At 41.5% G+C, this 12,843-nt stretch overlaps 1 protein-coding gene across 1 annotated transcript; it reads left to right on the top strand.

Moving 5' to 3' along the window:
- The first annotated feature begins 1,993 nt into the window (after positions 1-1,993).
- Positions 1,994-11,520, top strand: ENC1 (ectodermal-neural cortex 1). The gene is made up of 2 exons (XM_026866635.1): positions 1,994-3,800; positions 7,459-11,520. The coding sequence occupies exon 1, from the start codon at positions 2,000-2,002 to the stop codon at positions 3,767-3,769; it is 1,770 nt and encodes a 589-aa protein (XP_026722436.1). The 5' UTR covers positions 1,994-1,999; the 3' UTR covers positions 3,770-3,800; positions 7,459-11,520.
- The last annotated feature ends 1,323 nt before the right edge of the window (positions 11,521-12,843 follow it).

The following is a 12,843-nucleotide window of genomic DNA, read 5'->3' as shown; positions in this document are numbered from 1 at the left end:
GCATAAACCAGCCTCCTTAAATTGGTCATTCTTAGTGCATTTAATAGGTTGGTATAAGGAGCATTGGGAAAATACATTTCCAAATTTTTTCCATGGTAGAGTGAGACAGAGACTCTGCCTTGTGGCTCTGATGGGAATGATTCCTCTCTGTTTTGGAGGATTTTGAATTGAGCACTGTATATTGAGCTGTGTTGCTTGTTCTGTTCAATCCCAGTTAAGTTTCATCAGGGAGGTCATGTTTCAGTTTAGAGGAAATGGGCTCTGGTAGTTTTACAGTAAGATGTCTCTTTGTTCCTTAATTGATGTTGGCTTGAGGGGCTTTTTTGCTGTGACTGAAGGGAAATATGTATCACATCTTTGGATGTGACAGAATCTATTATTTTGTATGTTAGCACAGCTAACAAGGAGGCTATGCTGCATTTATTCTGTAGGTGTTACATATTGCATATGCACAGATTGCTTGTTCTGAAATGGAGTCTGTTGCCGAAATTAATCATGTATGGCTTTGATCTTGATAAGGTTCTGGTCATACAAATCTAGAAAAACATGTGTATTTATTAAAAAATGGTGGGGTTTTTTTGAAGCTCGTAAAGCTCTTGTGTTGAAGCATGAAGTGTGGGAGTAGAGTTGTGCAGTTCTGTACTGCTTAAACATGCTCAGGAATATGGAAATGTTTGAGTCTATGAGAGAGGGAAGTATATCCACATTAAAAACCTCCACAAGTGGCCTCAGGTCATGCTCTGACTTTGAGCATTGGGTGCTTCCCAGGTAGGCTTTTGCCCTGTTCCTTATTTGATGGTTCAGTAAAAGGGACGCCAGGCATATGAGTATCATAATATTTAGGGAAGTTTGGTTCTTGTATTTCTCCAAGCTTCCTCTGCAGCTTGGAGAGAGAGAGAAGTGATAGAGAGTATAGTGGTCACATCCACAGCATGCACTGGGCTCTGTATGCTTCACCTCTTATTACTTGCACTGTGGCTTTTTGGCCATTAGCTTATATGGCTGCCAGTATTCCTCCCTTTCCTTATACTCCATACTACTTTGGCTTGACTCTTAATTAAATCTGGAAACTTGCTTCTGTAATCATATGTAGACCTGCATATTATAGCAGGTAACAGTAACATTCATCTCCGAACAGGGACCAAACAGCATTGTGTTTGTTGTGAACAGAGTAGGATAGGATAGATCTTCTGTTTTATCCCTCCTCCAAACCTCAGAGTAAATCAATGGCTTGTGCTCTGAGTACCTGACTCAAGGCAGCTTCAGAGGTGATACCTCCGTGACTTCAGCTGATAGTCAAAACACATTGTCTGCTGACTCTGCCCATGTATGTATATGCTGTATCATTATAGCAGGCAGCTGCTGGCAGAGTTCGAAATGTAATCTCTGAAATTTGTCTTCTATTTTTTTTTATGATTTCACAAGTCTATAAATTTATGATCATTGCTAGGTTTTTATTTTGAAGTTCCCTTTTTTCCATTCTCTGCTGTTGCATATGGAATTTATATCAAAGGGAAATTTCCTAATGGGATTAGTAGGTTTTTTGTTCCCTGTGCAGCTTTTGACATTCCTTAGGTATTCTGTCTGGTAGCTCTTCCTGCTATGATTCAGTACAGGAGAATGTTTCAAGCATATGCATGTGTACGTATGTAATGAATCAACTGGTCTAGGTTGGGGAAGGGTGAGAAAATGAGTCCTGGTTCCTTTTCTTTCTCCTCTTACTTACTTGCTTACTGTATTGCTATGAAAGTTGGAGATCAGGTTTCCCAAGATAAACCTGCTCTTGGGCAACAAATTCAGAGTATGTCATTTATGAAACTCATCTTACAAAAAAATAAACACATGCCAAAGGCAGATGCAATTCTCTGTCCACTCATCTATAAAGTAGGGCTTTTTTTCCCATCTTATAGTGAATAACAGATACACTTTCTGATATGCAAAAATAACTGTCTAATTAATCTTACTAATTTATTTTCTTTGTTTATAGGTGTGAAAGAAAATGTCAGTCAGCATGCATGAAAATCGCAAATCTAGGGCCAGTACTGGCTCCATAAACATATACTTGTTCCACAAGTCATCCTATGCTGATAGTGTCCTTACTCACCTGAACCTTCTGCGTCAGCAGCGTCTCTTCACAGATGTACTTCTGCATGCTGGGAACAGGTCATTCCCCTGCCACAGAGCTGTTCTAGCTGCTTGTAGCCGCTATTTTGAAGCGATGTTCAGTGGAGGACTGAAAGAGAGCCAGGACAGTGAAGTCAACTTTCATAATTCGATTCACCCTGAAGTCTTGGAGCTTCTTCTGGACTATGCATATTCCTCCAGGGTTATCATCAATGAGGAGAATGCGGAGTCGCTGCTGGAGGCTGGTGACATGCTGGAGTTTCAGGACATTAGGGATGCTTGTGCAGAATTTCTGGAGAAAAACCTTCATCCCACCAACTGTCTTGGCATGCTGCTGCTGTCGGATGCTCACCAGTGTACCAAGCTGTATGAACTCTCTTGGAGGATGTGCCTTAGCAACTTCCAGAGTATCAGCAAAAGTGAAGACTTCCTTCAGCTGCCAAAAGACATGGTAGTGCAGCTCCTTTCCAGTGAAGAATTAGAAACTGAAGATGAAAGGCTAGTTTATGAATCAGCTATCAACTGGGTCAACTATGACCTGAGTAAGCGTCACTGTTACCTGCCCGAGCTATTGCAGACAGTGAGACTGGCCCTCTTGCCAGCCATATACCTTATGGAGAATGTGGCCATGGAAGAACTTATCACCAAGCAAAGGAAAAGCAAAGAGATTGTAGAAGAATCAATACGATGCAAGTTAAAGATCTTACAGAATGACGGAGTAGTCACTAGTTTGTGTGCCAGACCCCGTAAAACTGGCCATTCGCTTTTTCTTTTGGGTGGCCAAACCTTTATGTGTGACAAGCTGTACTTAGTGGACCAAAAGGCAAAGGAGATCATTCCAAAGGCTGACATACCAAGTCCACGGAAAGAGTTCAGCGCTTGTGCTATAGGCTGCAAAGTGTATATCACTGGGGGACGAGGGTCAGAAAATGGAGTCTCCAAAGACGTGTGGGTGTATGACACCCTTCATGAGGAGTGGTCGAAGGCCGCTCCCATGTTGGTAGCTAGGTTTGGGCATGGTTCTGCTGAGCTTAAGCACTGTTTGTATGTAGTAGGAGGACACACTGCAGCAACTGGCTGCCTTCCAGCTTCCCCTTCAGTATCCTTAAAGCAAGTAGAACAATATGACCCTGTGACCAACAAATGGACCATGGTTGCCCCATTGCGAGAGGGAGTAAGCAATGCGGCTGTAGTCAGTGCAAAACTTAAGCTGTTTGCTTTTGGAGGTACCAGCGTTAGCCATGACAAGCTGCCCAAAGTTCAGTGCTATGATCAGTGTGAAAACAGGTGGACAGTACCAGCCACCTGCCCCCAGCCCTGGCGCTACACAGCTGCAGCTGTTCTGGGTAACCAGATTTTTATTATGGGTGGAGATACTGAATTCTCTGCATGCTCCGCTTATAAATTCAACAGTGAGGCATACCAGTGGACTAAGGTGGGAGATGTGACAGCGAAGCGAATGAGCTGCCATGCAGTGGCATCTGGAAACAAATTGTATGTGGTTGGAGGCTACTTTGGCATTCAGAGATGCAAAACGTTGGACTGCTACGATCCCACGTTGGATGTATGGAACAGCATAACAACTGTGCCCTATTCGTTAATTCCCACAGCATTTGTCAGCACATGGAAGCACCTCCCTTCATAATTGTGTGTATGTTGCAATTACAAATGACCAGGTAAGAAATAACACCTTTGAATTACACTGTAATAATGCTTTTCACATCTCTGAGGAGTGTGAGTATATTCAATCCAATTTTATAGCTGGAGCAACCGAGACACATACATTCACAGGCTGTTATAAACCAGACGCTATGTCTGTGACAAAGCCAGATACTGGAAGTAATTGGCCACATATCTTGCACCAACTTCTCTTTACGTGGCCTTTTCCTGTGTGATTGAGATACAAAGGACTGAGCAAAAATAACACTCAACTTGTGGGGAAATGCAGATAATCTTTTGGAAATCAAATCCTGCTCTGTGTTTAAATACTAAATGCATGCTAAACAGGGGTTTGGTGCCATTTTCCTGACAACAGTGCCCAAAAAAGATACTGTAAATTCTGATCTGAAGCCTGATGGTGAATTCACTTGAATTTCCAGGCGGACAGCATGCTTTCTCAATGCAGATAGCCATTAAGGAAACTTGCTGTCTTATGAAAGGTGTTTCACAGGCACTTCACCTAGATAGTGAGATAGGTTCCACCTGCATGGACCAACATTGCATTTGCTCCACTGATATGCTTTAAAATACAGATTTTTCAAAATAGTTATGGTCACATATGTTGGACTAGATATAGTGTCAGGAAGACATATAATTAATATTGCTGGCTGAAATAATTACTGGTCTATAGCGTGCACTGTTCCAGAACAGTTCAATTATACATAATGGGCCAAGCTCTTACCAGAAGCAACTTCAGCACTGTGTCTTCTCACCAGCAAGTCTGAATTTGGCCTTGGTTGGTTGTTGTGAATTTCTGATTCTTAGAAGGAGCAGAGAAAAGATTCACAAAAAAAAAAAAAAACCCCACTAAAAAATCTGGGTACTTAGACATACTGCCAATATTTTTTTAAATCTGTTTATTTCCTCCTAAGTACTAACTGTTACTTCAAGTGTTACTCATTTTTTCTTATTTTTATCTTTTCTAGAGATACATCACTTAAAATAAGTCACTGACATTTTCCAGAACTGTTAGTCTGTGTATTTTACAACAAATCTGGCAGTACCCCGTTAGTGTTGTGTTGCTCTTTTCCCCCATTCCACCCTTGAGACTTCAGTACAGAATCACAGTTGCCACCAGCCAACCAAACAAATACAGTGGTATGCTTAATCCTAAATAATCCATGCCCTGTGAGTGGTAGTTCCTTTTTGGATTTGAACAGTGTATAGCATAACCATGAAGGCAGGCAGGTTAAAAGCAACAAGGCAAACACAGTTGCAGTAATTCAGCAAGCTCTGTGTTTGCCTCTAAGTTACCTAGGTTCTCCAGAAAACAGGAAGGACAGCTTGTGTATGAAGATTTACCTAGGTTCTTCTGTTTGGGACAGATCATATTTTTTTTTCTCATGTCTTTTGCAGCTGGACACGTTTGCCTGACTCTTGCAGTAAACATGAAACTGAAATTCTTTGAAGTAGTATAGGTAGAAGTATATACCTAGAAATTCAGGGTCGTTGTGAAATTCTTTTCTCTGTGTTACAGGATTTATCTCATAGTTGTCCTTCAGCTGATTGGGAGTTTTGATTAAGTAAAGAATACAAGGTTGGGCCCATGCAAAGCAGCAGGTCAGCATGGAAATCTAGTGTGAAATTGGACTGTGTTGTGCCATCAGCTACTCTTGTCTCAGGTGGTTGTTTATCTTGAAGACACTGCCCTCTCTCCTCTCCTTACTTCATTTTTCCTAGATTTACTCTTGGGAAGGAAGAACAAACCCTTGAGACTTAACAAATCCTGGGTGCTGGGAGTAATCATACCCCTGACAAACAGCAAATGGAGGCCCCAGCTTTTGTGTGGTGGCTTCCTCCCTAGCTGGGGACAATGTCTTGACATCTTCAGTTAATTTCTATTATTACTGACTTTCAGCAGTGATCAGTGTTATCAGAGTAGCAGTACTGAATGCCCAGACTCTGGTCTGTGCCAAGAAAAATATTGACTTATCCTTCTGAGACTGACTTAATTGTTCTAAAGTTTACAGTACATGAGAGGGCGTGTTTTATTTTGAAAAAGAGTCCTCAGAATATAACGGTGTAAAAAGCTTTCCTTTGCTCTGTTGTATCTTCTTAAAAAACTTTATTTTAGCTTAACTCACACACAAGGTAACTGGCTGAACACAGCCGTAGACTGAAATCTCTCCAATGCTGTGTGCTCATCCAGCAAGTAGTTTGTTGTTTTTTGGTGGGTTTTTTTGTGTTTTTTTTTTTTTTTACTGACTCCTGCTGCTTTGTCAGTGGGTGGGAAGGACAAAAAGGAAATTACTTCTGATTACCCTCTGTTTTCATGGTGCTGTGTGGCCCCAGTCTGACAGCTTTTAGGAAGACTTCAGTCTGCTTTGTCTCATTCCTCAAACTTGGGGCTTCTGAGTAGGTGGGGGATTTTTTCCCTCCTCTGTTTCAGAACTGTTTATATATATATTTTTTTTAAGTTCATCCCATGACAAGGAACATTGTTTTGGCTTCAGTGTTGGTAATCCCTTTCAGCGGAAAGAACGACATGCTATGCTAAAGAATGTCTAGGAAAGACTAATCAACACTAAGTGCAGAGACCTTTTTTCAGACATAACAAAGATAGTGTGTTTCAAGCCCACAGTTGCAAAGAGGCTGATGCTGTGGGCTGTTATGTAGGCTGTGGTGCCTCCTATGAGTGTTCCCTGTTGTTCTTAGACATCACAGCTTGAGAGAGATGTGGTATTATGTTCAAGTGAACTGTGAGTTCGCTGGAACTCCTTTGCATTGTAATGATGTAGGATTTGCCTCCTAAAATTCTAGCAGTGGTATCAGAAATGACTATGATGAGCTGATGATGATTTGGAAGCTGAATTTTAATACAGCTTCAGAGTGTTTAGCAAAGCAGGATCTCAGCATCCAAAGGCTGAATTTCTCATTAAAAATTATTTATTCATAAAGGACTCTAGGGTGGAGTTATTGATGCATGGCACATTGCCGTGAAAATAAATGAGGCAGACTTCTGCTCTAATTAATAGTAGATATGTTTTAAGTAAGGGGATTATATGACCCTTTCTATACTGTGACTCAATTAAATTCAGAATTCTTCATGGGGTGAGACACCTTCACCTCCCCTTCTGCTTTATTCCAGCCAGGTTTGTGTTGGCCCAGGGATAGAAAAAACTCTTTGCACTGAGTTCATGGGAGCTTTGGTGGAAAAGAAGTTGCACAATGTTATGTTTGCTTCAAACAAATCCACAAACCTTTAAGATTCTGGGTGAACACAGAACTGTTAAATTATGCAGGATGCAGAGCCCATCATATTGAACTGTATTGGGCCAGTTTGATTTAGATTTCAAATGACTGAATTTATAGCCAAAAAAATGAAATGGTCTTTCTGGGGTCAGTAGGATGGTAAAATAGAATAAAGACAGATTCTGACCCTAAGTAATTATGGTTTTGGCTGGCTTATTTATCAGTATTTGGCTATCACACAGGAACAGGGGAGGGTGGGAGGTGCAGGGGGTGGGAAAGCCATCAACTGGATTGTATCCTAAGCCTAGGTTTTAGATTTTCTTTGACATCTAATAAAAACCTTATGGTGCATTGTCTCAGCAAAAGCTTTTAAGTCTTTTTTTCTCTTCTTTTTATTTGTTTCCCCTTTTCCCATGCTTTTAGTTTACTCCTTTATTTGGAGAGGAGAACTGGAACCTCAGATCTGGAGAAAAGGTTTTAATGAAGAAAAATCGTTCAGCGTCTCTTGCATTTGAAGAAAATCATCAGCACCTTGTAAATTATCTAACCCAGACATGAAGGAATGGGAGGAAAAAACCTCTTTCTTTAATGCTTCAGCACGTGGTTTCAATATGAATGGACAAACCTATGATCAGGTCCTTGTGCTAGTAATTGTGGATTAATGCCAATATTAATCAGTCCTTCAAAGGAGAAAAAGAAGAGACAGAACTTTTCTGAGCTGTGCAGCACACAGCACTCAATTTCCACGGACTGCTGTTTGTATGTGAAATTTGAAATGGTTGTCACCTTGCTTTGTGGTGGTTTGAAGTGCCAGCGCCAGCTGCAGGGGAAGCAGGCCAGGTCTGAAACAGTGAGATGCTGCTGTGAATGAAGAGGCAGCGCTTATTGCTGCTGAACTCTGCTAACTGGAGCGTGCTTGTCTGTGGGCAGTGCCTACATCTTTTAGATCCCACGTTGCATTGTCCTGTGTGCAGTGAGTGACCTTCCACTTGACAAGGAACAGACCAGTGGTGAAACGTTTTTGCAACAGTGGGGAATAAAAATTACATCTCCCAAATGCTCCTTGTTCCTTTTCCTCCCTGTATTTATAAGTAATTCAAACTGTCCCATTCCTCTTACATTACTTGTTGTAGATACAGTTATTTATTGTTCAGTGCTTGCATGCTGAAGCAATGCCTGCAATGGTCTTCATGTTGCAAGGGCTTGTGTGAATTGTACGTTTTGCACATTTTGTGATCGCTGACTTGCTCTGCTGCACAAAGAAAGAAAACTGTTGGATAACAGTTGGAAGTGGGAGGGAGAGGTGGCTTCCCAGTCGGAAATGGAAGAATTACAAGGCAGGATCTTAAATTACACGTGTACTAAAGGAAGAAGCCATGGAGGTCACTTTCTCAGGCCACTGGCTCCCCAGGTTGCATGTGGTGTGTCTTGTAGATGGTGTCCTTGCTACATTTCATTTGTTGGTCATGCCTTTCAATTTGTAATCTGGAAATAGCCAAAATCTCTTGTAGCTCTCTCTTTGTGCAGCTTCCTGATTGCAATGCAAATACTGTGGAAGAGCTTCTGGATACCAAGCCTGGATGAAGTCATTGTCCAAAGTTATTTATTTATTTATTGGGTTGGAGGAGGGGTACTTACAGTATAGCCACATTGACCTGAATGAGTGGAGTATGGTGATTCAAGAATAAAAACAAAAACCTCAAGATAGGTTAGTGATGAAGTCTTTAAAAGAAAAAAACAAAAAAAAAGAACAAGAGCAGCAATTTTTGCACTGACTGGACTGCCTCATCCATCTGGATTTCAGATGATCATCTGAGTGGCCAGGTGTCAAAGACCCAAGTGCTCTGGCAAAATTCTTATGGGGATAGAAAATTAATTTAAAACCTCTTAATCTTAAAAATAGCCCTCAAACTCTGCTGCCTTTTATTTTCCTTAGCCAGGTGTGTCTTTAAACACTTGGTTGCTCAGAAGCGTCAGATACAATCCTTAGAAACCAAACTGATTTTTACATAAATTTACTTATTAGTCTGGTCTTGAGACAGATGAAGCTACTGTTTTTCTTCTGGATTTCAGAAGCTTATGTTTCACAGGTGCTTTCTTTGCCAGATCCTGTCATGAAGCATGTATTGTATTGTGTTTTTTTGTAAATGTTTCTGGAGCCCAATTTAACAGGCATATTCAGTAACATGGTGTGTGCTGCCGTTTAAGTAAACAGCTGCATGTGTGCATGCAAAACAAAAATAGTCACATTGGTGATGTTTGCCTTTCTCTGTGTGACAGTGATATAGCTGTATTTGTGAAAGTTCTGTCATCTGAAAATGTTTACACTGGTCACTGGAAGTTTCTCTGTGCTGCCTTACATTTGACTTGCTGTTTGGAGTAGACCCTTGTATTTCAGAAACAAGAGTATTTAGAGTTCTGTGAATACTGAAAGAACATTGATTAATTAGCAAAGGCATTACCAGTTTTTTAAAGGGTGAGGCCCAGCTAGATGTGAACAGTTACAGTTCCTCCGGTTAAACTGATTTCTTGAAATGATAGATTTCTAAAAAGTGTTTAAGCCTTCCCTTTCCCCTTCCCCCAGCACTGATTCTTTTCTCTTAGATGGCTTGTAAGCAATAAGAAAACATCCTAAATAGGGTACCTCTCCTTTCTATGTCCCTGTACTTGCACAGGTTGCCCTGTTGAAGCAAACAGCCTTGAATTGCTTTTGCCTTTGATTTTATGGATTACTCCTGGGAGTGTGAAGGGAGCAATAAAATCAGACTTCCTGTGCTTTGCATGTCCTCTCCCCAGGCGCTAGAGACTGCCTGGGGTAGAAGGAAGAGAAGAACCGCGTCCCCAGGGGCCCTCTTGTTTGAATAAGGGCATACAGGTTTGAGACCTGTTTTCTCCATCGAGCTGATAGTCAAGACATGAAGCTGCACTGCATCTACTTAGCTTGTGAAATCTGTTTTGTAGCACCATGCGACTTCCAAAAGTGGGATGAATTTTCTGCAGCTGTTTCCAAAGTTGTGGTCTGCTTTCAAGTCCTCAATTAATTCCTGTGTGTAGGCTGAAGGAAGCTGAAGTCAGGGTGGGCCTCTGGCTCTGCATGGTATATGCTAGGCTCTTGCTGTTTGAATTGATGTGGGAATCCTGGCTAGCTAGTTGACCATTCTAGTGCTGCAAAACACCCCACGCTTTGAAGCAAAAGCAGTTCACAGAAGAGTGCACACAAAAACCCTGGCATAAGACAGGAAGGTTCCTCTTATTTTGCGGGCTGGTTGCTGTAGAAACATGTAACAAAGGACAGCCTTCCTCTTCTGGTATAATTGTGCAGCCCCTTTTCTCTAGGTCTGACACCTGTCTGCATAAGAGTGATTAGAGCAGAATAATGTTCCCTTCCCTGGCTTTTGAAGATGTGGTTCATGTGCTAAAAGAAACTGTGTGAGTGAAGAAGTAAAATTGTCTATGTTGTATCTTTTCGTTTGCTACTACATTTTAAGGTTTTGTAAAACTTTTTTTTTTTTTTTTTTCACAATGTGAAACTGAAGGTCAATAAATTATTAGAGATTTTGTCTCCATGGAACATTTACTTCGAGAGTTGTCTCTTCTTCCCCTCCCTCCCCACCCCGAAATGCTTTGAATGCCTTAATATGTCCTTCACATGGTCTCTTAATAAAAGCACATCAATAACATATAGTTTACTGCCTTGGTTTAAGCTTCTACTTCAGTTGCACTTCCCTTTGTTCTGTTGTGTTGCTGTTACTATGATCTCTATCTCAAAGTTCAGCAGTTAAGACTTAAAACATTTAAGAACAGGAAATGCAAGTCAGCTGGTGCTTGCAGTACAGTTTAGCTAGGGAGCTAGTGGCTGATATGATTTGGAAGTGGTATTAGGTCATCTTGAACCCTTCCTAATTATTCTCAAAGCAAAAAATGCTGGCTGTGTGTAAAACATTCCAGTTGTTCTGTATAATGCACACATCAAGCCAATCTTTTAAGGTTACTTACATTTTTATGTGTACACAGGGTGGTGGTTTGTTGTTTTGGTTTTTATAAATGCTGTTGAGTTTCTGTGTTGTCTTAGCAGCCCTCTGGCCTTAAGGTGTTGCTGACTACTGTCCAGGTCTAAAATATCATCATGCAGGGGCATTCATGCATACCATGGAGGTTCAGTTGTGCAGGTCTGCTAAATATTGACCTGCTGTCTGCCTAGAAAAGAATGTTCCTCAAGTGTGCATCTATTGCATTGGAGCAAAGGAACAGGGCCTTTCTTCCTTACTTCGGTTGTTGCACTACCTACCATCTCATCCCTTTGCCTGTACAGCTCTGAAGGAAGAAGTAAAAGAGGAGGAGGTGTCCACAGGTCACAGCACAGTGCAGCAAGGATGCTGATGCTTCAGTTGTCATCACTAGCCTATACAGCATGACTGGTGTAACTGAGCACCTGGGTTCCTGGCCCTGGAAATGAAATTGTGGTGCTTGTTTAGCAAAGATAAAGGTAAGATAGCTGCAGGAAGTATTGCTTTCTGCAAGAATTAAGTTTCTAAAATCTGATGTACCTCTTAAAATTCATGCAGCTGCCCCCTGAAACTCACAGGTTTCTTCAGGGTATTTACTTGCCCAAAAGAGACAGGGCCATAGTATTGACTTTCAGGCCTCAACAGTGCTCAGTTAACCTGGGTTTGCTGTGTTTGCCATCAGTTTTGGCTGTGGGAGTGGGACATATACCTCAGAAAATCTTGAAATATGAAGAATACTGCAAGAAATCAGCCTTCTCACAGAGCAGGATAAGGTTAAATCAGTTACAGTGCTCATTGCAAGCTTTTTGCTGGACAGTAAGCTGGGTTAGGTTTTTAAATTCAGATTTCACCAGAGCCTGGGATGCTTACTGCAGCACTGGGAATGAACAGACTGCTGTAGAGTGACTCACAGGTGTCATTTTGAGGCATCAGATTACTTATTGGATGACTCTTGTCTGATCATGGATTCAAACTCCTTTACTTGGCTCTGAATGTGGAAGACTTATTAGACTGCAGGTCTGATATTTATAATGAGAATTTAAAATAGATAATTGCATTTAGATTTAAAACAACTGATAATTTGTAAAATAGACACTTGCAAGGTGTTGCTTCTATTCACAGTATGTATGAATACTAAATGCCTTGAGATATTAGAAAGGAATCAGCTCATTAGCATTGAGTATGGTTCCATCAAGCATACCTGGGTCATCAGCCCTGACCTGGAAGTCTCAAAAGTCTGTCTGTACTAGTAAATTGAACATGCTTTGGAATGGTCTCTGGCACTGAGGCCAGCTGTCATGAAACAGCCATGAGCTCTTTGAGCAGTCCCTTGTCCTGGAAATACAGGGTGGCTGCATGCAAGCTGCTTGGGGTGACTTCTGGAGTGCTCTGGCTCTTGGAACCCTGCCTGGGAATGCTACAGAGGAGTACAAGTTGACATGGACCACAACCATGATGGGCCTGCTCAAACAATTTAGCAGAACTGATGATCTCCTTCCAGTGCCTAGGAACATTCCTGAGCACAATTTAATATATTGCCATCATCCCAGCAGGGACATCTTGAGTAACATCATGTTTAGGTCCTGGATAACTGGGTGGAAGTTGTCTGACCCAGCATTAGTAACCTAAATGCTGTTGGGAGGTAGAGAAAGGAATGCTGTCTCTGAGTCACTTGGACCTTGGTAAGTGGAAAAGATGGGTCCCAAAGAGGGGGAAGACACGCCATTTCTTCAGATACCATGACACACAGCTTCGGAAGTGAGGAGGGGAGAGAGCAGGAGTGCCCACATGTAGGTAAAGA

This window comes from Athene cunicularia, assembly GCF_003259725.1.
Source record: "Athene cunicularia isolate RWA chromosome Z unlocalized genomic scaffold, athCun1 chrZ_part3, whole genome shotgun sequence".
In the NCBI taxonomy this organism is placed as follows: domain Eukaryota; kingdom Metazoa; phylum Chordata; class Aves; order Strigiformes; family Strigidae; genus Athene; species Athene cunicularia.
Note: the sequence above shows the minus strand (reverse complement) of the source record. Positions and strands in the feature narration are given on the sequence as shown.